Raw genomic sequence first — 26,745 nt, forward strand, 5'->3', positions numbered from 1 at the left:
TCTCAATTTCACTGTTGTGGAACCTTATCAAAGGTGTGAAATACCTGTTATGCAGGTAATATCATAAATGAACACATTTGGCATCGCCAAATCAAAATTGGTTTTGTATCAGTCAGTGGATTCGCCCAAAACCACAATATGAAAATAACATTTTGGTGCCGTGTCTGTGTCTGTGGGTGTTATGGACACAGAGGATCTGCGGTGGTCAAGGTCACCAAGCACAGGGATCCAAGTGATTTCAGGACGATGGTGACATAGCTCTCACCACTCGCGTTATTACTCAAGAAAAGGACAAATCGGATTAACGTTTGGGCAGAAATAGTTGGAACCTTGTTGTGCAGGTTTTCTTTTTTGAGACGCAGAACATACATCACCCCGGTGCCCTGGTAATTGCATATTTTCAGATTTTGCTTGGATTACTGTAAAACCATTATTTGTACAGAACTCCACAGTCAGCTCACGTTACCCACGACCCCACCGCCCCCTGCACCCCCTTTAATACACCTTTAAATGACTTTGCATTGAAAATCCCAGTCACCAGGGAAACCAAATATTCTTCTTTTTGTTATTTTTAATAATCTGCACCAAGGGGGCAGACACAAAAAGAGAGACAGGTATTGGAAAAAGAAGAAAAAGCAGTTTTACAGAGGCAGACATATTGTAAAAAGCGGTTTGCCTACGCATAAGGCGGTCCAAAAATAATAGAAGCGGTTTATGTCTTAACATGTGAAAATATCGTGTAAAGCATAACTTTTGTTTGCGAAGAGGAAAGTTTTTAAACATTCTACACATGCTCTGCAGTTGAGGTGGAAGATAAATCATAAGGAAAGTTTTGTTACAATACTGCTGTGGGGTGGAGAAGATAAGGCAGACGAAGAGGTGGACGCGGGTGTGGCAGTGACAGTGATCTCTGGGGTAACTCCATTCGATCTTTACCATCAATCCTCAATGTGGCGAATCGTGTAGGCCCCACTTCCAGCAACTCCTCTCATATCCTACGAGACGGAGAGGCATCTGCCGGTTCCACTCGTTCGATGCGATTGACGTTAGGATCAAATGAAGATTTTAAAATATTGACTGTCCATTTTTTAAAACTTAAAACAGTAACACACACACACACACACAAAATCCTCAGAAACCCATTATTCCAAAACCCAAACTCCTTTTGGCCTGAACCCAAACATCCAAAACAAAGCAGCTTCCCTGACCCTGCCTTTTCCCCGGTCGCAGCAGGCTTGGTTACGCCATGTCTGAGACCACTGTGACCGCGCCCGCAGTGACCGTTGAAGCACGTCTGGCGTTCACACCACTACCCGGCCACCAAGATGAAATACGTCGCACATATTTGTGTGACGTCACACACCACCTGATGCTGTACAGACCCATCCGAACAGAGTGAAGCCAATAGCTGCACGCATGTGGTTTGCTAGAACCGAGGCAAACTCTTTGCCAGGAGATACTCGGGAATGTCCACCTCTTTTTGGTTTTTTGTCCTTCCTTTTCCGGAAGAGTAGCGCGATGACGTCACGGTGACGACGTCGAACGTTTGCTTCGATGCAACCAGAAAGACCATTCAACGGCCCTGGTATTCGAATGGGTGACTCACCACCAATCTTATCGGTTGTGAACAACTTCAAGTGCTGCTCGGTCCCAAGTGGCATCAGAGACGTGGTGTAACCGAGCCTGGCATGGCTTTAGTTGTGACTCGGGCGGTCAGAAACGTTCACCAAATGCAAGCCTTGGCATGACAAGGAAATTCAGTGACATTAATGTGGAAGGCAAATAGTGAGCGTGTGCAGAACAAGCATCAAAAATATTTTAAGGTGTTTTTTTCCTCCTTCATCTTCTTTTTATTTTTTGAATCCGTATGAACCACATGTTGCAGTTTGCCATCTCCCCAGCTCACAGAGCTAGTTTAAAGCCATGTCCACTTGTTACAAAGTGTCCACAAGAGGCAAGCAACATCACCGGAGGGGTTTCTTGCATTCTTTCACCTTCTCCGATGCTTTCACAGCTGGCTTTATGCTCATACCGGAAATCGCAAGCTACCATTCTTTCTCAATAACTTATCCTATCCCTCCTTTGCTTCTTTTCCGACGCTACAGTCCTCCCCTGCTCGAGAGACCCACAACCTTAGAACTGTGGTCTTTGTACGTCCACTTTGATCCATCTCTACACCAACTCGAAAATTGATCCTGTTCGTTCCCTCCCTATAATATCTTCCATTCTATACATCGTCCTTCTTGGTCATGTGTTTGTGTCTCCTCCAGCGTCCGGACTCCATTGTCCTTTTAAAAATTGCCTCCATCTCTTGTCAAGACGTTGTCTCGGTTCTCGACAATATCCATCTCGGTCTTGATCGTACGCTCGAGCGTTTGTTCCTTTAATTCCGCGCGATGGTCGGAGATGGTTTTTCAGGTTGTCCCATCTTGGCAAGCTGTGCCTCGAGATGCTGACGCGCCGCACGTTCGGCAGCCAGCCGGCTCGCCAAAGTCTGATGGGTAAGGAGCGGAAGAGAACAAACAAATGAGAAATTCCTTTGCGTTGATTAAAGCTCAGGAAGTAACTGTGAAAAGGAGCGGAGAAGCAACAGTGTGGGTTTATATGAGGACTTAGAAAGGGAAATATTTCTGCTTTTTTCACATTTTGCTTGAGATTAATGACAAATTGGCTGACTTGTCACACCACTGTGACCGCAAGATTATGACGTAACGAGATAAAAAATATTTTCGAACACATAAACCTCAAAGCACTTTTAAGGAGGTTCTCGTGTTCTGTACACTGCCGACAACTTCACTTCGTAAGCCAGGGGCTTTGGTCATACCTGTGCCTGTCTCTGTGCTTCTTGCAGCTGCTGCCGGTGGCTCCTTTGCTGTTGCTGCAACAGTGCGAGCAGTTGTTTCCGCTTCTCTGGCCAAGCAAGCTCACAATCCAGGAGCTCTTCCAGCATATCAGTGTCCTTCCTCTTGCTTTTGTGGTTGGTTTCTTCAAGATTCCTGCTGTCAGCATGTACTTTTTCATCTTCATTCGGCTCTTTGTCTTCTTCACGATGCCCCAAGCACGCAACCTCCGAGCTCCGATGCTCCGAGGCAGACGCGCCTGCCACCTCCCAATCCTTAGGCAAACTACCACTTCTCCGACAATCCGTTGCCTCATCGTCGCGGCATCCTCGAGGTCCACTTTTGGAGCAGTCAACACCCTCTGATGAAGGTGCAGTATGAGGTAATTTCCCACTGTAGCGATTCGTGGGTTTTGAGTGGAGTGATGGCGATGACAGGCAAGAAGAGCAGGACGCTGTGAAGAGAAGAATGTTAAACTCTAGTAAAAAAAAAAAGGTTTATGAAGCATGAAAAAACATGAAATTCTGGTTTTTGAATTGTGTTTTGCACATTGTGTTGCCACGTCTGGAATTAATTGAACCCAAGTGACTGGAGAAAACACCCCACAGGTGTAAAAGCAATGCTTCACAGTGACTTAATTTGTTGTCTAGTTGGTCTGACCAAAGCAAACTACATTTACTGATGTACATTTCCCCTTGTTTATTCTAGTGGATCTCAACCACGAGTGTGTGTCATGTCTAGATATCCCACGAGATGCTTGAACACCGCAAAAATGAAAGCCGATTAGCTACAGAAGTCTTCTCGACTGGTCACATCGACCGCAAAATCAAACGTACCAGTATATTAGTGACGGAATACAAATGCCAGGAGGTGAAGGAGAAGAAATGCTGGTTCATACAAACGCTTCAAGGTGACTCGCATCCAAATGAGTCACAAAGCAAGCAGCATAAAGCAGGAAACCATTTCACGGTACTAGGCATAATGACTTGATTCATTTCGGATTCCAATAACTACTATTACCACTTCTTCTTCTTCTTTAACGGGCACAATCATTCCCATGTTCTTGTAGGGTTGGCTGAGTGAAGCTTGGCCCAAGTCTTTCATGAACCGGCTAGCCGGGCCCGACGTTCGACTGGATTCCAATCGGCATGTTTGAATTGCTTTGCATGACTCCACAGTTCACTTGAACAATCGATTGTTTTCGATAATCTCGGTGAAATAAACATTTCATACAGATCAAGTCACTCCTCTGACCCTCATTGTGGGATTTTTAACCAAACTTTGCAGGACCTTTTATTATATGCAGTCATTTTCAAGCTTGAGCCATCCCTACCCCCAACTTATTTTAATGGCGTCAGCATAGGGTCAAAAAGAGTCCTTTCGGCCATTATTCAAACACGAGCAACGGTACCCGCCCTACGGGCGGAGCTTCAATTGGGAGGCCCAAATGAAAAGGCAAAATATCGGTTATTGAAGGGTTTTTCTATTTTAAACGATTCATATAAACATCCATTAAATCATATCACACGCAAATCATCAAAATCTAAACAGTATCTTACTATAATTCACCAAATGTCCCACAGTGATCGATACACTATGATCGTGATGATCGTGATCGATAATCGTGTTCACAATCGCTATGTCGTATGTACTCCCAATACGTGTTTCCTTCAGTTGAAATGGGTTAGAATTCTCTCAAGCAGGGATTCAACCCGTGTCCTTATAAAAGGTGTTTGTCCACTGAGTCCGATCGGTGCAGCTGTGGAGCGATCGGTGCAGCCATTTGTGCGGCACCCGGGAAAACAACATCGTCACAATGAAAACATCGTCACAATGAACGTTATGCGAACGTGAATGTTATGTGGGAGTCCAAACCTGAGAATGCTGGAGACCAAAGCTGAAATTGGGAAAACTAGATAGCCTATTTTACTCCTGGAGATCCCAGGATTATCCACCCAAAATATCGTTGCGATCGGTTCAGCAGTTTTTACGGTACCTTCGAACAGACAGACAGACGGACGGACATTTGGTGAATTATAGTAAGATGAGCCATAGACTATATTGGAAAAGAATAGTACTTTCGTCATCACATGCAAAAATGAACGAACCCCATCCCTAAAAACGAATTTCAAGTGATTGATTCCAGGATTTACAATGTTATGGTCACCATGTCCAGGTATCAGTTTGTGGGACCACAATGAGCCGCACTACCCTTATATATACTAGTGCAACTTGGCGCGCTCCGCGCACCTCCCCACGCGTCGTTTCTGAGGGAGAGGCATCTTTGACCATTTCAGTGTCTTTTGGGTCTTCATGGTGTTTTGGGTCTTCATGGTCTTTTGGATCCTCTGGGCCTTTAAGAGTATTTTGGGTCTTCGGTGTCTTCAGGGTCTTTTGTTTCCTCTGGGTCTTTAAGGGTCTTTGGGGTATTTTGGTTCTTCGGGATATTTAAGAGTATTTTTGGTCTAAAGGGTCTTTGGGGTCTTCGGGGTGTTTTGGGTCTTTGGGGTGTTTTGGGTCTTCATGGTCTTTAAGGGTCTTTGTGGTTTTCAGGGTGTTTTGGGTCTTCGGGGTGTTTTGGGTCTTCGGGGTGTTTTGGGTCTTCAGGGTGTTTTGGGTCTTTGGGGTATTTTGGGTCTTCAGCGTCTTCGGGGTCGTTTGGGTGGTTTGGGTCTTCAGGGTATTTTGGATCCTCTGGGCCTTCAAGAGTATTTTGGGTCTTCGATGTCTTCAGGGTCTTTTGTTTCCTCTGGGTCTTTAAGGGTCTTTGGGGTATTTTGGTTCTTCGGGATATTTAAGGGTCTTTTGGGTATTCAGGGTGTTTTGGGTCTTCAGAGTGTTTTTGGGTCTTTGTGGTCTTCAGGATGTTTTGGGTCTTTGGGGTCTTTTGGTCTTCAGGGTCTTTTGGGTATTTTGGGTCTTCGGGGTCTTTTAGGTCTTCGGGGCCATTTGACTCTTCAGGGCCTTTTTGAGTCTTCAGGGTCTTTTTGAGCCTCCGGGCCTGCAAGAGTATTTTGGGTCTTTGGGGTGTTTTTGGTCTTCAGGGGCGATGGTGGTCTTAGGGGAATTAAAGGGTCGTCAAAGGTCTGAGGGGTCTCAGCAGTCTAAACGTAATTAAGAGGGTTAATTAAGAGGGTGTTAATTTTTATTTGAAGAAGAAGAAGACGTTTTTGTCGCATATAAACATACATAACGACATAACCATAATTCGTTTAAAAAAAAAAAAAAAAAAAATTTAGAGGCCATTTTTCCCCGCAAGGGGGGGTTGGCCTTTTTCGGGGACCGTGGTTGTTGTTTTTTTGGTCCCCTTTTTGAAGCAATGTTTTACGGCCGGATGCCCTTCCTGCCGCCAACCCTTTTTGTCGCCTTTTTACGACAAACAGGGAATTACCAGTGAACTGGTACTCAATTTGCCGACCTAGGAAGGATGACAGGCTGAGTCAACCCCCCTGGCGTTAATTCAGCGATCGACCGGGATTCGAACCCAGGATCCTAGGATCCTAAGCTGGCACCCTAGCCACTAGCCCAACACCAGGGACTAATAATTCATATACCATAATTCATATACCATATACCATAAGCCCATTATGGACATAACCATAATTCGTTTGCTCTATTATAATAAGAAAGATATATATAAAACGTAATAACATATCTATGAAGTAAAGATTTGTGGTTGGGAGTATAAGAATGATCCATACTGCGTTCTTCAACCTCTTAAAATGAAACAAATGAAATTTTGTTTCCCTCGACATTTCAATCAACAACACGTGGTACTGCATCTGTTGACCTTCCTCAGGAGTGGAAAAAACTCCTTAATTTCCCTCCCATATAAATGCTAATGAGGGGGTGGGCTATGCTGGATGACCAATCACAAAGCAACGTTTTCAGAATCTCATGCACAGCAGCCAATCTGATCTAAGGGTCTAAGGGTTATGACGGAGGTTCGCAGATGTCTCACCTGATGTGAGCAATTTATTTTGGAGTGTGTATTGGTAGAAACGGGATTTCAGTGTAAATATTCAGTGGGCAAATGTCCCAATGGGTGCAGCTGGTAACCTCGACAACCTCATTCCATTCTATCAGCGAAGATTTCCAATCCATGCTTGTTGTACCTCCGAAGTACTGCTCGGGAGTGAGGGCGATATTATGAAAGTTCAGCTGGGAAACGGGTTTAGGCATGTTTTGGACCTACAGCCTGAAGGAAGATCACCAAAGTTCTTTCCATACCAACCGACCGCCTCCAGGCACCGATCCCTCTCCACATTGTTTCTTCAGCTCTGACCTTCTCCCTCTCTCTATACTCCCCATAGCTTTGCTTTCAGCAATTTCCCACCGTATTTTATTCTGGTTTCCCATTAGATGATCTATGTATCAGTAGTTTCAGTTTCACTTTTCAACATCAGTTTTGCTTTGCGACATCAGTTTAGATTTGTCATTGCAACTTGTGATGCGACGCGAATAGTGCACAGAAAAGGTCGTCAAAACCGATTTTGGGAGGAAATTTTTACTAATTTCCTAAGTGGTCTAAAGGGTTCTAATGGGTGGAAAGGGTGCAAAGGAGTGAAGTTGTTGTAAATAAATTAGCTCGTGTTCGTAAATTAAATCAACTCGGGAGTGCAACACGACAATAACGGGCCGAATGACCTCCTCGTCACGGTATAAAACCCCCAGTCAGGTGCATCGTGGTTAAAAATCTGATGGTAGAAAGTTTCGTTGTGATTAACTTTGGGGGCTCAAAGCAGTAAGGTCACAAATAAACAGCAAAACAACAACTCACCTTGTTGTGAGAGGCGATCGTTGGAGGTTCATTGTGGCGGTTTGGAGATGGCGTCACGTGGGTCCTTTTTTCTACAAACTATTTTTTCACCCTTCAGTGTTATGTTGTTAGATGAGCAGTAAAATTCCCTTTAAATTGACGTATAAGGTGTCTTTGTACTATTTTCGGTTTTTGAATAATTAGTGCATTTCAGAGGTCATGTGACTCTTTCTTTGCCAAACTTACCGATCATGGTAACGTCATAATCAAGAGTTTTTTCACATCTGATAACATATTTGATGATTGGAGGTCACCATCTCACCAATTATATCGGTATCCGTGTTGAAATCCGAAAAGAATGGGCTTTTTATAAAATGGCCCGCAGTTCAAGCAGGGGGATTGCTTATTCCAAAGGTCTAGTCGACATGTGTTTGCATTTTCAGAGGTTCTTCGAGGTGTTCCTATTGAAATTGGGAGAAATCTGGGGACAAATGAACGTTTTTTAAAAAAATACGGCGAAAAATGAACGGTCCCTGCTGCTGTTTCGCGAGATGTATGCATACTATATAGGACCTCTTTGAAAGCTCTTTCCAGCCGTTGGGAAAGGAGGGACAAGAGGAGGGAGAAGGAGACGTGAGGAGGGGGGGGGGGGGGGATGATAGAGGAGAGGAACAGAAGGGAGAGGGGGGAGGAGAGAGGAGGGTAGAGGAAATAGTGGGGAGTTACGTCGTATCTACTTGTAAACCTTTTATAATAGTATATAGGTCCCCTTTAAAATTGACATATTGTCCTGTCACAAGCGATTAACACCGCAGGATGACAGATAGCCAGTCGGTCTTATAGTTAGCCAGGCGGACAAGCCGAAATTTGGCGGTACTTTTTGGCGAGCGTGGGACAGAACCTGCACAGACGATAGTCACACAGGTTTATCCTCGGACCCAACACCATGCAAACAAGACACCACAAATAAAATATGCCACCACAAGGAATTTTTTGAAAATAAATTAAGGCGAAATAAAGGTTGGAGTACAATAGTTGAAACTCCGACTTGAAGGACCCTCCACACAGTCACAAAAACAAACAAGGGGAAGATAATGAAAATAAAATGATGTCTTTTTATATCGGCCGGCACTGAGCTTGCTCAAAAAGATCATTGAATGTGGTGTAGGCAACACAAAACGTGACGCTGCTCCGGCTCCCCCGAAAACACCACCGTCAAACAATAGTTCTCCCCACAAGTGCACACGACACAAGCGACTGCCCGCCATGAAGCCAGCACAAGAGAGAGAGCTTCTTCCTCCTCCGTTCTCAAAGTCTCTCGATAACATCACCACAACCAATCATGCATTTCAGGGGCGGGGCCTCACGGCCCTCTTGACCGCCCACCGATTCTCTGCCTCTACTGGGCGGGGCCTTTTTCCTTAGTTGGTTGGTGGGGTGGGGTTAATTGTCTATTACGATTCCTTGGAGGTGGGGTTTACTTGTAGATCGTAACATCCGTGTCTTGTCGGCGACGATGGTGGGGCGGGGTTTAGCCCAATCGGGAAAGTTCGGGTTTCTGTCGGCATTTATGCCTTGGCAAGTTGTTGTTGTTGTTGTTGTTGGTTAACGACGTGGGTTTTTATGGCCGGCTTGTTATAATTGTAAGAACATAGGGGAAATCACACGAGGCAATCCCATACTGGGAGAACTAGCCTTAGACCCTACCTAATTAACATACCACAACCCCCCGTGTGGTGACGCGTAAACGATCTTAAGCTCACAGTTTTTCTACTTGCATACATCGAGATTGGCTTGCTACTCACACACGGTCCATGCTACCCTACACCGTTCTATCTCCACTATGGTTTGTCATCACTTAGCCACACAAATGTAACAATATATATATATATATATATATATATATATATACACACATGCAAACACACACACACACACACACACACACACACACACACACACACACACACACACATTTTTATAAATAAGAAAGGTGCTTCCAACCAAAAAGTAAACTGGATATACTCCGCTAATTTAAGCAATAAGCAAGAGCTTATTGTCTATTTTTGATAAAATTAATGCCACTTAAATGTTCTTTGAGAAGTCCAAAGAAACAGCATAACACAAAATCACAAGGTGAAAATCTGGAATGCACAGATTTGGAACTTCCCAACGCATCTCCGCTGGAGCAGTAAAGATCACGTTCGCCGTTTGCAAGCATAATCTTCCAGTTAAATCATGGCGTGAGACGGCATACCTGGCCATCATCTGTGTACTACTCATGGACTAACGGCCTTCATTGTGTACAAAGTCACTAATATTGTGCACATGTAGTTTTCCCATATAATTTAAACACTTGAGGTGCCATAATGCTTTCCATAAGCTGTCCAGCCGATGGAGGAACCATGAATGTGTTACGTGATGTATGGCCATTCGCCTTCGATATATCTAGCCTGACAAAATCTCAACGCAGCTATAAACTGTCGTCTTGATATCTCACATGCAGGGTGATGCAAGAATGTGTGCACCGTGCACCTTCCATTGAACGTCAAGTCGTAAGATCTGTCCGTTAGCGCCTGTTGTTGGTGGACATTAAAAACCCCATTGTGTCTTTCGTGAAGAGTCGGCACCAAAACCCAATCACGTCTCAGAATAACCAATCAGCTCCCACCTAATCAATCACCACTGCTGGCTGGGATTTCCATATGGAGAATTCAAAACTTTCCTCGGAAGCTTTATGTAGCTTTCTTTGGCTGGAAGAGCATGGTGGTTAATTTATCTAAAAGTGTTTTGGATCATCATCTTGCTGTAAGAATGAACTTAGGACCAATAAATCCTGCACCACTGGAGATTAAAAGTTTGCATCTTGCTACAGTCAATGTACCATCAATGTTCAGCAATTTCCCAACACCTTGAGGATATTCACCCCCAAGCCTTATTGAACTTCCTCCATTACATGCTTCATTGTTGGCTTCAAGCAAGGCTCTTTCCAAGGTCAAGTTTTCGGTCATCTCACACACCTTCTTGATTAGATCCAAACAACTGAAACTTTGACTCCTCTATCCAAAGCACCTTTGACCATTGTTCCACAGTACATTTTCTGTGTTCTTGTCCAAATTGTACACCGCTCCTTTCCTATTCCATCTCCAGACGCTGCAGGACGTCATCGCCGGGCACCGAAGGAGGCCCGGCAATGACGCGCGCCGAAAGAGAGTACTCTGTTTTCACTCCGGTTTCTTTCTTGTTTGTTTGTTTGTCCGGGCAATATCTCAGCCATCCTTTGAACTAGGAAGCTGAAATTTCGGCACAATATTGAGCACATGTTTTGGCAAAAACGCTATTTTTTGTTTTTTGATTAATCAATTAATTGACCAATTACTTAATTATTATCGATTTATGAAGTACTTATTCATTTTCTTTCTCATCTGGGCAATATCTCAGGCACCTTTTGAGCTGGGAAGCTGATATTCGGACATGACAGTGACCAAGTGATGTGGCTACAAAGGATATTTTTGATTTATTGATTAACCTATTATTTATTTTTCTGATTAATGATTTATGTAAATAATTTTTCAAAAAGTTACAGCTTTGGATGAAGCACTGGTGGTTTAGGTATGCTATCAGCCAATTGATTAAGAAATATTTTACGACCATTATTTATTGATTTTAATTATGCAATTAACCAATCAATTATCGTACACCTCTCCCTCCCAATACCGTCTCTACGTGCTGTACGGCAATGCCGCGCTGGAGGGTATTTATTTATTTGTAATGGGGTCGGTGTACTATGAATGTATCTGTGCTTGTTTTAGCCTTTTAGTCTTGTTTCCCCGAACATAAGTTTTCTTACTGCAACACATCAATCAAGTCTTTATTTCAAAAGAGACCATCGTACTGTTAATGGATGGACGACGACGCCAGAGCTTTCTGCCAGTTCTGTTCTCAATCCAACACTCGTCTTCTTTATATTCTTAAGGATTTTATCTTCAAGTCTTCCTCATCCTTGTTCGACAGCTTTTTTGATCTTCTATTCTTGGGTTCGTTAATTACAGATGATGTTTCTCTGTACTTGTCGATTGTGCTTTCGATACCACACCTTGAAAATACAGACTTGGCATTTAATATGGAATATTTTTTTTTCCTTGACTTGGGTTTACTTTCTTAACTCAGTATATCAATCTGGTGAGTTTCTTTTACACTTTGGTGATTTATTTGTTAAAAGAACCATATCACTGATTGTCTGTCGCAGCAAGAAGTCAACAACAGGATTATATCACAGGTGGCGTGGCAAAATGTACGGACAGGTGCATTTGACGATTGGCTTCACAGTCGGGTATACAAGGGTTGTTGCGTTCTGTATTAGTGGAAAACAACTGCTGCACGTCTCCAAAAGATATTGCCGCTTCCTCTGGAGATGGTCCGTCAACTCGACAATGCTGTTTGTCATGGAGTGGTGGCTTTACGAAATTACGGCATGAATGAGCGTGCTATTGCTCGGCAGTATGGCATCACTCAAGGTCAGGTGTCAAAGATCCTGAAACGAAATGCTCAGAGGGGTGCCCCTACTCCAATACCGAGGCCAGGACGTCCCCGCAGAACCACAAGGAGGGATGATCGCCAGCTGCACCGGTTAGTCCGCAATGGCCGTACCAAGTCAGCTAATCGGCTTAGGGCTGAGTGGCAGCAACTGACAAATGTGCCTGTATCCAGAAGGCTAGTCAACCAACGACTGGTTCAAGCAGGCTATCGTGCCAGGCGTCCCCTGAGAAAGCCACGCCAGACCAGACAACACCGCCAGCTCTGATTGCAGTGGGCCAGAGAGCACCGTCAATGGCAGCCAGGACACTGGAATCACGTGATCTTCAGTGACGAGTCTGGGTTTCTGGTCTATCGTCAAGATGGCCACGTCCGAGTGCGCAGACAAGTGCATGAAGCCTACAACAAAGATTGTATAGTGCCAAGAGTCCAAGCTGGAGGTGGTGGGGTGACCGTTTGGGCTGCTTTTCATGCAGGGGGCAAAACTGACCTGGTTGTTCTGAATGGAAACCTGAACCAGTTCAAGTACAGGGCTATTCTGGAAGAAACATTGCTTCCATTTGCTCGTGCAGCCTTTCGAGGAAACGTTTTCTTCCAAGATGACAATGCACGGCCTCATCGTGCTCGCATGATCCAACACTTTCTTGCTGACCGTGGTGTAGAGCATATGGAGTGGCCTGCCATGTCCCCGGATATGAATCCGATAGAGAACTTGTGGGCAGAATTAACGCGTCAAATCGACAACCTGGACCAGCAGCCGACCTCTGTGCATGAATTGCAGCAGGCTATTGTCACTGCATGGCAAGCGATTCCTGTCCAAACCTTGGCAAATATCGTGAACAGCATGCCTCAACGTGTACGTGCTCTCCTGAATGCTCGTGGGGGTTACACGAAGTACTGAACTGTAATTTTACTGTCCGTAATCCCAGTCGTAATTTAACTTTTGTTTTTGTTAAAAAAAAATTGGGCTAATGTGCAAAATAAAGAGATACTTCTGGAAAACGTACAGAAGTTTAACACAGTACTGTCCATGAATCGAGTTCGATATCACTTTACATCACTTTCAAGGATCAATTTATTTGTTTCGAAATGTCAAATGTGGTTTTTGTTTCTTTTAAAGGTCACATTAGCAAAATCTAGAATAATTTCAACATAATTCCAATGAACTTTTGGTTCTAAGACATCTTGAAAAGTAAGTTCACCCCCACAAAAAAAATATTCCATATTAAATGCCAAGTCTGTATAATGATGCAAGTTATTTCACTAAATGCCGATCTTCCCCTTAAATTGTCACATTAAAGAGTGAGTCACACACGGGTCACAGGCGGGGGGTGGGGGGCAAGTGGGTGTCACACACATGGGGGGGGGGGGGTCACACACACAGGGGGTGGGGGGGGGGGGTCACACACACAGGGGGTGGGGGGGCTCACGCAAACACGGGAGTGAGTGGGTTACACACACATGGGGGGGGGGGGGGGGGGGAGTGGGTCATACACACAGGGGGGTGGGGGGATTGGGTCACACACATATACACACACGGGGGGGGGGGGGGGGTGGGTCACACACACACAGGGGAGTGGGTCACACACACACAAGGGAGTGGGTCACACACACATCACACACAAACGTGGAAGCTCCTGCGAAAACAAAAACTTTTTTTAATCAAAGATTTCACTATTTTATTTCCTGTAGCTGTGAAACGCATCTTCTTTGGGTGGTGTATAATCGCTCCGAACGAAACAGGTATTACCTGGTTTCCTTTGCATGAGTTGTAATCAAAATGTACCTTTGTTTCTTCAAAAAGTAATTTATGATCGAAGACGTGTTGATTCAGTCTTAAAATGCACATCAGAGGCCGATCATAAGCCTATGGAGGCCATGACTCTTCTTCATTTTAAAACTCGAATGTATCAAAAAAACGCATGGTGAAGTAATCAGACTCGTACCGCAATGATCTTCAACAATATTATCCGATACTTCGTCCGGATTATTTACGTCTGCTCTTGTATACGTTTGCTGAGCACACATTACCTTCCGATGTCTTTGTTGCTCAGCATACAAATCTGCGTTAACGTTCATTGAATGTCTTGTTCTGTTCCTTCATTATTTTATTCATTTTGGAGATAGCATTTACAAACACGAGTGGCGACACGTAAACGATGCTCCGCCCTTCTCCCCACGTGCAGAGTACCTAATTGCAACTTTTTATTGTGACTACGTCAAAAGAATGAAACATTCCGACGATATAAAGAATACAGCTCAAATGGAAAAGTCCCTGGGAAAAGTCTTTTGGGCGGTGTATAAGAACATCACATAACACCTTTCTGTCTTGGGAAAACCAATGTTACTCTTTTCGTTACAGCATACAAAATGACATTTTTTAAATTAAAGATTTCAAAAAAACTTATTTAAAGTGTACGTGGACATAACTTATAAAATAAGAACGAAAAAATATCTCTCGGCAATCTCCCGTCTGTTTATTTATTTATTTTAGACATGTGAATTACATGTCCATGCACACATGGAAATGGAGTTTGTTTATTAATCCTGGATGTGAACACAGATTCAGCCTTGAAAACTCATGTGAAAAAAAAAAAACATCGATGGAATGAATGGAGTGTTTAAACAGGTTTACCTTTAGATGAATGAAATTGGAACGAAGAAATATCTGTCGGCAATTTTGAACGAAGCTCTGCCCCTCTCCCCACATTGTTGACTTTTTTGTGATGACTGTCCTCAAACGGAAAAGTAATATATCTTAACGGAAAAGAAAAAGTGAGTTTTTAATATATCTCGGCATTTTCCCGTGTGTGCGTGTGTTATTGCCCGTGTGTGCCCGTGTGTGCGTGAATCGATAGTCTAAAACTATCGATAAAAATGAAATCAGAGGGTGAGTTAGAGTGGAGATAAAACCGTGAGAGAGTCTCAATGGCCTTTATGTAATAGGTGTTTGAAAATGCATTTCGTTCTATAAACGGAAACTTTCATCGAATTTTATTCCCGGTTTTTTTCAACCGAGTCTAAAACTATGTTAGCGACTGTGAAAAATGAAATGAGATCTCGAATTAGAGTTGAAATAAAACTGAGAGAGAGCAAGACACCACGGGCCTAACAAAAGAGGCCTCAAAGCTATGTGAGGAAACAAAATGGTGGATATTTGTTTTTGAAGCCCCTCCCAGACCCAGTGTAGCCACTCCCCCGGACAGATGTATCACAGACAGAATCACCTACAGAGAATATATATATATATATATATATATATATATATATATATATATATATATATACATACACGAACAGATGTTTGGTACTACAGAATTTTAAAATACAAGAAAACAAACACGACATAATATGAATAACCAAAGTTTTTCGTGCTGTACTCAAGGTAAATCACAGCAAGAGAAAGAAGGAAGTGAAAGAAAGACGTCTATGTAAGAGCGACACAGATTGGTTCATCAGTCCTGATGTAATTGGCAATCTGAACGCCCATTGGTTGACTCAGTCAGCACTATCTCTGGCTGCGATTAGCTGGAGCAGAAATGAGAGCGATGACTGACCAGCAACAATACCAGTCAATACACACCAGCAACTACCTCCAAGGTGATGACTCACCTTGGAGGCAGGGGGTTGGGGTTCCCCCAAAGTCGGGGACTCACCATTTGGACAGATGGCGAGTTCAAAATTCAAATTGGTGAGGCTAAATTCTAAATTCCTGCCCTACCTTATTTTGGCAGAGTGGTGACCCATCCAGGATTATAACCCAGAGCCAAAAAACTGCTTCAGCAGCACAGATGCTCTCTGTAGAACATGGTACATTAATTACAGATTATATCTATTGTGTTTCCCATAAATAAAACTTTGACATTCCTTCTGGAAGGGTTTCTCTCTATTTGAGATTACGACAAAATAAAAAGTTGCATCAAACTCACCCTCTCCTCCATCTGTTTCTATGTCCACTTCATCCGAGTCTGCCTCCCCTGTCGATGGTGTTGTGCCAGTTTGGCTAAGGGTCAGTGGAATGGGCGTTGATGTAGATGCAGGTACGGTGGGGGGAGCTGTGGCACGGCCCGGTGAGCCGTGCCTTGGCGAAGCCATACACAGCGGTCGTGGTGGTGGAGTACAAGGGGATTTGTGGGAGACGAGCCGTACAGAATCGGCCAAGTGTCGAAGTGGGGTTGTGGAAATCGAAACGGCTGGAGAACGACCCCAAGAGGACGTGTCGGGACTGCAGGTGTGAGAGGCTGGTGGTGCCGTGGCATGTGGTGGAGCCAAGGCAATGTTGGGTGCGACGCAGGAATCATAGCCACGATACGTGTAATACCTGGGGATATCAGAATACATGGTCAGAATGATTCATTCAGATTAAAGACAAAATACAATTCAGGCATCAAGGGAATAGAACATTGAGGAACTAAATCAGACACTACACAGGACCAGAAAACTACAAAATCGAGTTACAGCTTTCCCAGTGAGGCCGACACACACCACACACACACACACTTTTGTGGTTCCTTATACGTTTCCAAATTCCTGCCCATTTTCCTTTATATTTGCTGCACATTTTGTTTACACGCGGAAGATCAACGTCCAGTAAAAACTTTCAATTCTTTCTCCAATGGAAGTAAAAACATGAAATAGCTGCACTTTTGGCGATATAATGCAGCACGTCGGGATTCCCCCTTGGTGGGAGAGTGGGCCTAACGCCTCAGCGTTTGAACGTCATCGATTCCTGGAATTAACCAATCCCATTCCAATATTTATGTTCCGTACGCAGAATGGAAATTAATATACTGTATAACGAGGGGTCGCACACTTCTATATGACCTTAAACAAGAAAATGAGGCCATTTGGTCCATCATTGCTGCACTCCCAAATTATTTTTTTGTTACAGCTTTAAACAACAATGTCATTGATGTTTTACTAAAGTCTAAGTAAGCTGATCTTGATCAGGTGACCCAACTTGTTTGTGGTAAAGGGAGGAATAAATAAATTAACATTTTGTGCTGAATAATCCACACACCGTTCGAGTGCAGCCGATTCGTCCACTATGCTAAACTTTGTGTAAAAATGATCGAATGGCGCAATGTCCATTTATCTATCTATAATTCCAGTAATCTCTGTGTGTCTGTGTGTTTGTTTGTCTGTGACCGCTGTTTCTCGACAACCACGGGTCCGATATACTTGAAACTTGCCAGGTATATTGCTGGGGACCCGAGGATGTGCCTTTTCAAGGTTTCATATTAATCGGAGAAGTAGTTACCGAGCTATGTCCAAAAAACGATTCAACCAATCAGAGAGCAGCGAGCTATCACGTGTGCCGAACGTGGCGAACAGACTCTGCCTCGGACGGCACATTTGAGAGCGTATTCATTTATTTCACGTTGGCAAACTATGTTGCCGCTATGTTGGCGTTAAACTATGTTTTAAAACTAATTAAAACTAATTTGCGATTCATCGTAACTGCGATATGCGACCTTCCGGACAGTCAAATGAGGACGTCACTTCCGGACTTACGGATAGTCATAGTGACGACGTACTGATGCTGAACGTGGCGAGCAGACGCTGTAAGGTACGATCGATTGTAGTACACGTTTATAATAACTCTGCCGATACAGGCCCGATTAACTGCAGCACCATCCGAGCTGCGGCGTCGGGACGATACATTCATTGTACGGTCACATCACGCACTTACGGGCACGCCCATGGGCCCATGGGCACGCCCATGCATGCATGGGCGAAGACATTTTTTTTTTTTTTTTTGGCAAGGAACGGGCACCCACGTACGGGCACGTCCTTGTCTATCTATAATTCCAGTAATCTCTGTGTGTGTGTCTGTTTGTTTGTCTGTGACCGCTGTTTCTCGACAACCACGGGTCCGATATACTTGAAACTTGCCAGGTATATTGCTGGGGACCTGAGGATGTGCCTTTTCAAGGTTTGAAATTAATCGGAGAAGTAGTTACCGAGCTATGGCGATTTAGCCGTTCGCCGTTCGCTTTGGCTTTGCGAATGGACCAAACCATTTCATGTAAATAGAGGGGGGGGTTCTACCGTACTCGCAAGCCGTTCGCTTTGGCTTTGCGAATGGACCAAACCATTTCATGTAAATAGAGGGGGGGGGGTTCTGTGGTCGTTACTGCCACGTGGTTTCAAAGTTTTTTTTTGTTGTTGTTGTTTGCACGCATGTTTTTTTGCACCCACGTACGGGCACGCCCTAGTCTATCTATAATTCCAGTAATCTCTGCGTGTGTGTCTGTGTGTTTGTTTGTCTGTGACCGCTGTTTCTCGACAACCACGGGTCCGATATACTTGAAACTTGCCAGGTATATTGCTGGGGACCTGAGGATGTGCCTTTTCAAGGTTTCATATTAATCGGAGAAGTAGTTACCGAGCTATGGCGATTTATTTACCAACCGTTCGCTTTGGCTTTGCGAATGGACCAAACCATTTCATGTAAATAGAGGGGGGGGGTTCTACCGTACTCGCAAGCCGTTCGCTTTGGCTTTGCGAATGGACCAAACCATTTCATGTAAATAGAGGGGGGGGTTCTGTGGTCGTTACTGCCACGTGGTTTCAAAGTTTTTTTTTGTTGTTGTTGTTTGCACGCATGTTTTTTTGCACCCACGTACGGGCACGCCCTAGTTAAGTAAAATGTGGCATGAATCTCAAATTCGTGCGTGAATCTTTCAAGTCATGGTGGCACCTTCTCATGTCTGTCTCTGGTGTATGCTCCGATGCTCCGATTCCATCCCTCATGTCAAACGGCAGTACTGCAGACGCTGCCAAAGATAAGACAATGTCTAAACTCTGTCTTTGCCTCCAAAACCCGTGTACACAACCTATCTCGTTGTGTCCCCATCTTACTCCGACCTACCCACTGTGCACTGGACTGTGTCCTTTTCACTCGAGACGATAGAGAAAGTGCTCTCCAGCTTTGACACTGCTTCTGTGTTAGGCGCAGATGGCATCAGTGCTCACACGTTTCTCAAATCCTGCTCTGATATCCTTGCTCCCTCATGTCTGCCCCATTCACTCTGTCCTTCTTTTGGCACCTCCACCACGCATTTAAACCATTCAACATCAGGCCCGTTCACAAGAAGGGTGCAAAAACAAATGCTCCCAACTATAGACTAGAGCTTCCTTATAATTACAAGCGAAGTCATGGCATCCATCATTGCTTCTGATGGCAAATCCTTCCTGTTTTCAAACAGTATGATGTCTGATCATCAGTTGGATTCTATCACAGTCACTCAACTCTTGCCATGCTTTAGATCCTCTTCCAGAAATGGTTGGAGGCACTGAACCTCAAACAAGAGGTTAGGATCGTCTCACTGGACATATCTGGCCTTATACAGTCTGGCATCCTGCTATGCTTGACAAGCTCTTTGACATAAAAAGAAGCTTTCCTTCCTAAAATTTCTCACTCCCTCCACTCATGCAGTCAACATGTTGCCATCAATGAAATCCTCTCCTCTGCTCTGCTCTCTCAGTGGAGGCGGGAGTTCCCCAAGGCAGTTTTTGGCAAAGCCTAATCCCTCATCTATATTAATGACGTCTCCAATGCTCCGGAAAGCCCTCTCTTCCCTTTTGCAGATGACTCACATTGTGTCGTACAGTACCAATCCCTCAGGTAAGCAGACAGCAGTGACGTCTCTATGCTGATCTGGAAATGATTAGATCATGGTCTGATAAATGGAACATGTCCATCAATCCTGGAAAATCTTCACATCTGTTTTTCCTGAATTCTGTGGAATCTATAGCTCTTAAGATTATTGGAATCTCCCGTGATTAAGCAGAAGCTCAAGCTCTGTTTTTCTCACATCGCAGGCAGGTCAGTGGTCTCTCTATTTTCCTCCAACATTGCTCCCTCTGCTCTCGCAGTCCTCCGATCCTCCACAGAAACTCAACAGGATGCACGCATTCTTCTAGTTACCCTCTCCTGGTTAAACTTTCAAAATCCAGGCTGACTGCACACCTCAATTATTTTATTCCTCGCTTGTCCTGTCTTTGGAACCACCTTCCAGAGTCTGCAATGTCCCACTCTTCCCACTAAGACTTGACACAAGAAGTGCACCACCATCTCTGGTCATCCTCAAATCTGACACATTATCTTCATTATCCCCCATTAACCTTTCCTAACTCATCCATCTTGCTTGCTAGTTTGTGTTTCCTCCCTCTCCCCTTTTCCTATTGGTTAATTCCCTTGACGTTTGTCCCACTGGCAGTTCTACCTTGCTCTTCAATAAGCCTCACTCCTGTAACAACAAAAGGCCGAGCAATGCCCAACCAGTCTTGTCGGTTACATCATGAAGGACACGAGGGCAGTACCTACGTGAACGTAATTTGCGAGGATTTAAAGTTCGAGTCCAGTTATCAATTTGTTAGAATCGCTTCAAAAGCACGGACCAATGATCTGTCTCGACACCAATGGGAAGACCACAACGGTCCGTTTTGATACCTCTCCTCCAACGCAGGTTCTGGAGATGTGATCATGGAGGCGCGGAGATCTCCCCACTATACTGCCATGGACACAAAGGTAAAAGGGACAATGTGCACTGGTGATGGATTTTCACAAGTCCATATAAATAGCAGGCCTGGGCAGAATTTTATAACTTTTAACGACTTAATCAGCAAAACAATTTAAGTGATTCAAACTTGTGAAAAAGCCCTTAAACAGTTAAAGACACCATTAATGCAAGGATGTCAAAAAAACACAAAAAAAAAACTTTTCTGGCAGATGGAGGAGGAAGCTGTAAGAGCAGATACTAAATTAAAAATAAAAGGGGAAAGTGAGAAAACGACTAAAGATAGAGGGAATAGGAGAATACTTAAAATAAAAAAAAGGAAAGGGCAGCAAATATGAGTGTGGTCCACAGCTCCGAGCTATGCATGATTCGCATAATGAGTGCATTTACCACGAATTCAAATGGGAGAAAAACCTAAAACTAAAATGAATCATTAATCCAGGGACAAGTCTTCGCAAAGCATTACCATTGACTACGTCCCAACCCAGTGCACAGGAAGCTATTTGAGGATTGTGAATTATTGCAAGAGAAACAAGTCATGGTTGCTGAAGGCCCCACTGAATAAAGATGCACACGAACATGCACACACACACCGTTTTTCACAAGTCTGTTCCTCACAGATCGAGTCATTTGTTGAACATTACCGGCCATTCCTGAAGCATGACATTCGCATATAAAGGATGTTTGTGCCGGGTTTTTTGTATGCAGAGCCAAGACATGTGGAAGAGCTACATCACTGAATGGATCAGGATGCAACAGAACAAAAGGAAGAGTAGAAAGAAGTGGGAAACACCAACAGCAGGATGAAGGACAAAATAGAGGGAGACTTGGACAAATAATGGATGTGGGGATGGAAGATGGAAGATGGGAAGGGAGGGTGGACAAGATGGATACAGAAGCAAACTCTCAGGAAGGAAAAACTGCAAATTTTGGGGACATAGGAAAGAGCAGAGGGTGCAAGACCAGAAAATAGGTGGTAGAAGACAGAGAGACCATTGGCCTGTCCCTGGTGGGAAAGTGATAAGCCAAAGACTCAGCTTCATCACGAAAAATTCTAATAATCTTGAAGGCCTTGGTTTCCACAGTGTCAAGCTGAACGAGGCGTGAGGGAGGGGTGCCAGCCCAAAGGGGAGAACTGTACTTCATCAAGTTGCAGATGAAGGCCTTGTAGGTGGATAGCAGTTCAGGTGTGCCGAGGGAGCACTTCGTGCGACTGGCTTTGGAGGCCAACTTTGAAATGTGGTTTGCCCAAGAAAGATCATGGCTGATAGTGAGACCCAGGAATTTGAATTACTGAACTTCCTCAAGAGGATTGTTAAGGAATGTTGGGGGGGGGGGGGGAAGGTTAGGGGGGAGGAGGTTGCCAGACCTTTCGAAGACATAGTGAGAGTGTGAGATTTGTCAGGATTGAAAGACATGTTCCAAGTGTTCGACCATTTTGTGATTTTTGTCAAGATCTGAAGAGAAGGAAGAGGCTGCTGCCTGTCTGACGGATGTGGGATGCCACAGCAGAGGGTGGAGTCATCAGGATGCTGATTCCAAATTCCCAAATTGGACAAATGGAGATGAAGATCATGTGATGGGAGGTAATATTAGTTGAAGGCATGGAGAAAAGTGGTGCTATTGGTGCGGGAGGAGGGTTGGTGGACCAATCCCTTAGCTGACAAACACTTTTGGTAAATAATCTTTGTGAAGTAGAAGTAGAAGTAGAAGAAGAAGAAGAAACAGAAGAAGATCATCTTAATTACAAACATCGGAATAGTTAGTGTAAGAATCTTAACTTGTAAACAATTAATATATTTTCCGACTACCCAGAGCATCAGCTGAGCTCCGTTCTTTGTGGAGGTTTTGACCCTTTCAGCCCAGAACCTCTCTGCACGGTGGGTCCACAAATGCGGCCATAGGTCTACATCATTAGATCCACATCCTCAGCTGTGTCCAGACAGTCACAGTCAACTCAGCAATGCAATCTCACTCTTCAAACTTTCTCCCTTTCTTGTTAGGGGGTTTAATGTATTATCATGTAATCATAATGCTCATTGAGCCTGGTGTTGGCTTAGCGGTTAGGGTGCCGGCTTGGGATCCTAGGATCCTGGGTTCGAATCCCGATCGATCGCTGAATTAACGCCAGGGGGGTTGACTCAGCCTGTCATCCTTCCGAGGTCGGCAAATTGAGTACCAGCTTGCTGGGATGAATGATCCCGGTGTGTACCCCGGCTTAGAATAGGTACACCGTATCCCTGCGCATCGTAAGAGGTGACCAAGGGTTGGCGTCAGGAAGGGCATCCGGCCATAAAAACATTGCCTCAAACAGGGAACCATGATTGTCATGGGGCCCGCAAGGCTAACCACCGCTCTAGCGGGGAAAATGGCCTTAAAACGATCATTCATTCATATATATTCATAATGCTCATTGCACATTCTATTATAAAACAACACACACACACACACACACACACACACACACACACACACACACACACACACACACACACACATACATAGACGTACAAATTCAACGAGGAAGGGATGATCGTCAAAGGATTCAGGAGGAGTCCTTGCTCAGGAAACAATGTCTCTGGGTGCACTCCTGCCATCCCTTCTTTTTCACTTCGGCACAATCCACCTCCTCCCGCAGACCATGGTCGAAACGCAGATGAGCGGGGAGACGGAATGGGGTCAATCTCCATATTTGGGATCTGAGGTGAAATGCAATTGGAGAAAAGAGGGAATAAAGGGGTTGACGTAAAGTTGGCATGATGGTCAGCTGACCAATCCAAGACACTCCGTACCATAGCATTCTTTATCTACACTATCTGTATATCCATGAATCATACTTTTGTTCGTAAGATTTTCAACTGGTCCAGACAATGGAAAACTCGCTGTAAGAAATAAAAGCTGTAATAGTTAACGGCATATGATCAAGCACAAGACAAGGCCACATAAGGGACCACCACATCATTTTAAACCCTTACCCACCCAAAAGAGCAAATTTAATAACTCGTGAATTATGTAGGCCCTGATCAGGAAACTAATATGTGTCCTACCTTGGCAGACCCCTTCTACCATCCCCCAAACCTCAACCCCCAACCCTCACCACCCCAAATATGTGAATTATGACGTTTCATCAGACTGGTCAATATTTCAAACCAAGCCTTTTCAAAATACAAGGCGAATGTTTCAAGTCGAGGTATCTAAACAGTGGACGATATATGATGATCAAGAACCCAAGATTTCCACATACAGTACGGCAATAATATATAGTGTTTTATCCCTTACACTCCTTAGTTTGACCTCACCACTTGGGATCTAACACAAATGTCATGCAAACAAATGGTTCAAAGATTAAATTAAATTTCGAAGAGGTTGAACAAATGATGACGTCAGCCATCAAATTGGTTCCAAACATGCGGCAAATATGTTGAGCATTCTTGTTCTCGGAAAGCACGGGTCAGGTTTTTCAAGAGCAACACATCTAGGAAAATTAAAGCCAAATGCCACCCGCATAATAACTGTTGAACATTCAGAGTGTGGTGCAGCTCGAGTCTGCTGCTTGCGCAATGGCAGAGATATTTGTTCGTCTGGACATGCTATCCTGTCTGTCAATCTCCGGCATTCTCATACACCCCCTCCCATCAACCTCGTCAACTGGGAAACAACAGGTTATGCCGTTCGACAATCATCGCGACCCAAATGGGCAGCAGGCCAAACATTATGTTTAATTGGACATTTGTGTTCCCAAACTCATCTTCTGAACAATAACCCACTTTCATCTCAGTGGAATGTGTGCAGAAAATATCAGCTCCCTCTTCTCCCAAGCCACCACCATTTTGGCCCAATAAATAAATAAATAGATAAACAATTCTCACCGCTTAGCTGTCTAAATTCCTGCTCTCACCTACTTAGTCAAATGTCAGGCCAGGCCAGCCGATTCGTGAAAGACTTAGCCAAACATTTCCCCCAGCTGACCCCACAAGGTGGGAATAAGAGTGGCCGTTAAAGACTCATAATCACATTTATACAATTGCCAACTGAAGGAGTCAAACCATCTCTGGCACTGAATGATGTCATGAAGACACTGGCAATGTTTTAAAAAATCGCACCCATGTCTGAAGGAAGCGGTTCAGTTTGGCATTTTTCATATGAAAGAAGCTAAGCCGAGAAACAACCAAAACCCATTAGAATTACCATTTATAACCCTTTAGAATTACCCTTTAGAATCCTCTGGGATTATCCTTTAGAACCCTCTCGGATTATCCTTTAGAACCCTCTAGTATTATCTTTTAGAACCCTCTAGGATTATCCTTTAAAACCCTCTAGGATTATCCTTTAGAACCCTCTAGTATTATCCTTTCGAATCCTCTGGGATTATCCTTTAGAACCCTCTAGTATTATCCTTTAGAACCCTCTAGTATTATCCTTTAGAACCCTCTAGTATTGTCCTTTAGAACCCTCTAGTATTATCCTTTAGAACCCTCTAGTATTATCCTTTAGAACCCTCTAGGATTATCCTTTAGAACCCTATAGAATTAACGTTTATAACCCTTTAGAATTACCCTTTAGAACCCTCTAGGATTATCCTTTAGAACCCTCTAGGATTATCCTTTAGAACCCTCTAGGATTATCCTTTAGAACCCTCTAGTATTATCCTTGAGAACCCTGTAGTATTATCTTTTAGAACCCTCTAGGATTATCCTTTAAAACCCTCAAGGATTATCCTTTAGAACCCTCTAGGATTATCCTTTCGAATCCTCTGGGATGATCCTTTAGAACCCTCTAGTATTATCCTTTAGAACCCTCTAGTATTATCCTTTCGAATCCTCTGGGATTATCCTTTAGAACCCTCTAGTATTATCCTTTAGAACCCTCTAGGATTATCCTTTAGAACCCTCTAGTATTATCCTTTAGAACCCTCTAGGATTATCCTTTAGAACCCTCTAGTATTATCCTTTCGAATCCTCTGGGATTATCCTTTAGAACCCTCTAGTATTATCCTTTAGAACCCTCTAGGATTATCCTTTAGAACCCTCTAGTATTATCCTTTAGAACCCTCTAGGATTATCCTTTAGAACCCTCTAGGATTATCCTTTAGAACCCTATAGAATTAACGTTTATAACCCATTAGAACTCTTTAGAATTAACGATTAGAACTCATTAGTTCGCTTTACAATTAACGTTTAGAACACATTAGAATTACCCTTTAGAACCCATTAGAATTACTCATTAGAACCCATTAGAATTACCCTTTACAACCCTTTAGAATTATCCTGCTGAACTGACCCTTTAGAACCCAATAGAATTACCCTTTAGAACTACCCTTTAGAACTCATTATAATTACCCTTTAGAATTATCCTGTAGAAGCCTTTAGAACTACCCTTTAGAACCCATTAGAACGACCCTTTAGAACCCATTAGAACTACCCTTTAGACCCCTTTAGAATTAAACACGGTGGGTTCGAAAGGTTCTTCTTTTTCATTTTTGGCGGATGAAAGGAAGGACATAGCCAAATATTGAAGCGGCTTCGCCGCTTTAGAAATACAGTCGAGACCACGTATTTCAAACCACTGGTCCATGAGCAACACAGGCAGAAATTTTGCGTAAAAACGCTTTGTGAGAATGTGCTCAGACATGTCATTCCAAGCCGCCCTCAAGGTTCTTGTGGAGTTATCCGGATGCAGTGGGTTGTATTACGGAATCAACTCGACAGCTCATTATTAAACGTGTGAGCTCGTACCATGCTCCTTCACCCTAGGCACCATGAAATGGCTCTAGTTCTGTTGCTCACGTGCTTATTAATTTGGTGAGGCTCCCCACAGAACATGTATGCACTGCACCGCATAGTGGGTGTTCGTGACTCGGACTAACGTAGATATCAGAGGCTTTCTTCGCTCGTTCTAAATGTGTGCTTTCAAAGTCAATCCGTCAATGGTATTCTGTAAATGTTGTCATCCCCAACGAGCCGTTCAGCAGCCCTGTGACACAGCGTGCACCGGCTGGACGCACTGACGATTTTCCTGCGGAAAGCTGAAATAATGGTATACCCCAATTAGCATAGACCAGAATTGGATGTCTAGATAGCTTCCA

The 26,745-nt window shown here is 43.8% G+C and overlaps 1 protein-coding gene across 1 annotated transcript in view; it reads right to left on the reverse strand.

Moving 5' to 3' along the window:
* Window positions 1-553: 553 nt before the first annotated feature.
* The window catches only part of LOC137424539 (uncharacterized), a 78,879-nt gene continuing 52,687 nt past the window's right edge, over window positions 554-26,745 (reverse strand). The window contains exons 3-6 of the mRNA XM_068112105.2: window positions 23,172-23,359; window positions 16,065-16,456; window positions 2,825-3,294; window positions 554-2,494 (exon numbers count right to left, since the gene is read on the reverse strand). Of these exons, the coding sequence (XP_067968206.1) occupies window positions 2,384-2,494; window positions 2,825-3,294; window positions 16,065-16,456; window positions 23,172-23,359 (1,161 nt within the window). The 3' untranslated portion in view covers window positions 554-2,383. The remainder of the gene's footprint in view (window positions 2,495-2,824; window positions 3,295-16,064; window positions 16,457-23,171; window positions 23,360-26,745) is intronic.

Source organism: Myxine glutinosa, chromosome 4 (assembly GCF_964187855.1).
Source record: "Myxine glutinosa chromosome 4, kmMyxGlut1.1, whole genome shotgun sequence".
NCBI lineage: Eukaryota > Metazoa > Chordata > Myxini > Myxiniformes > Myxinidae > Myxine > Myxine glutinosa.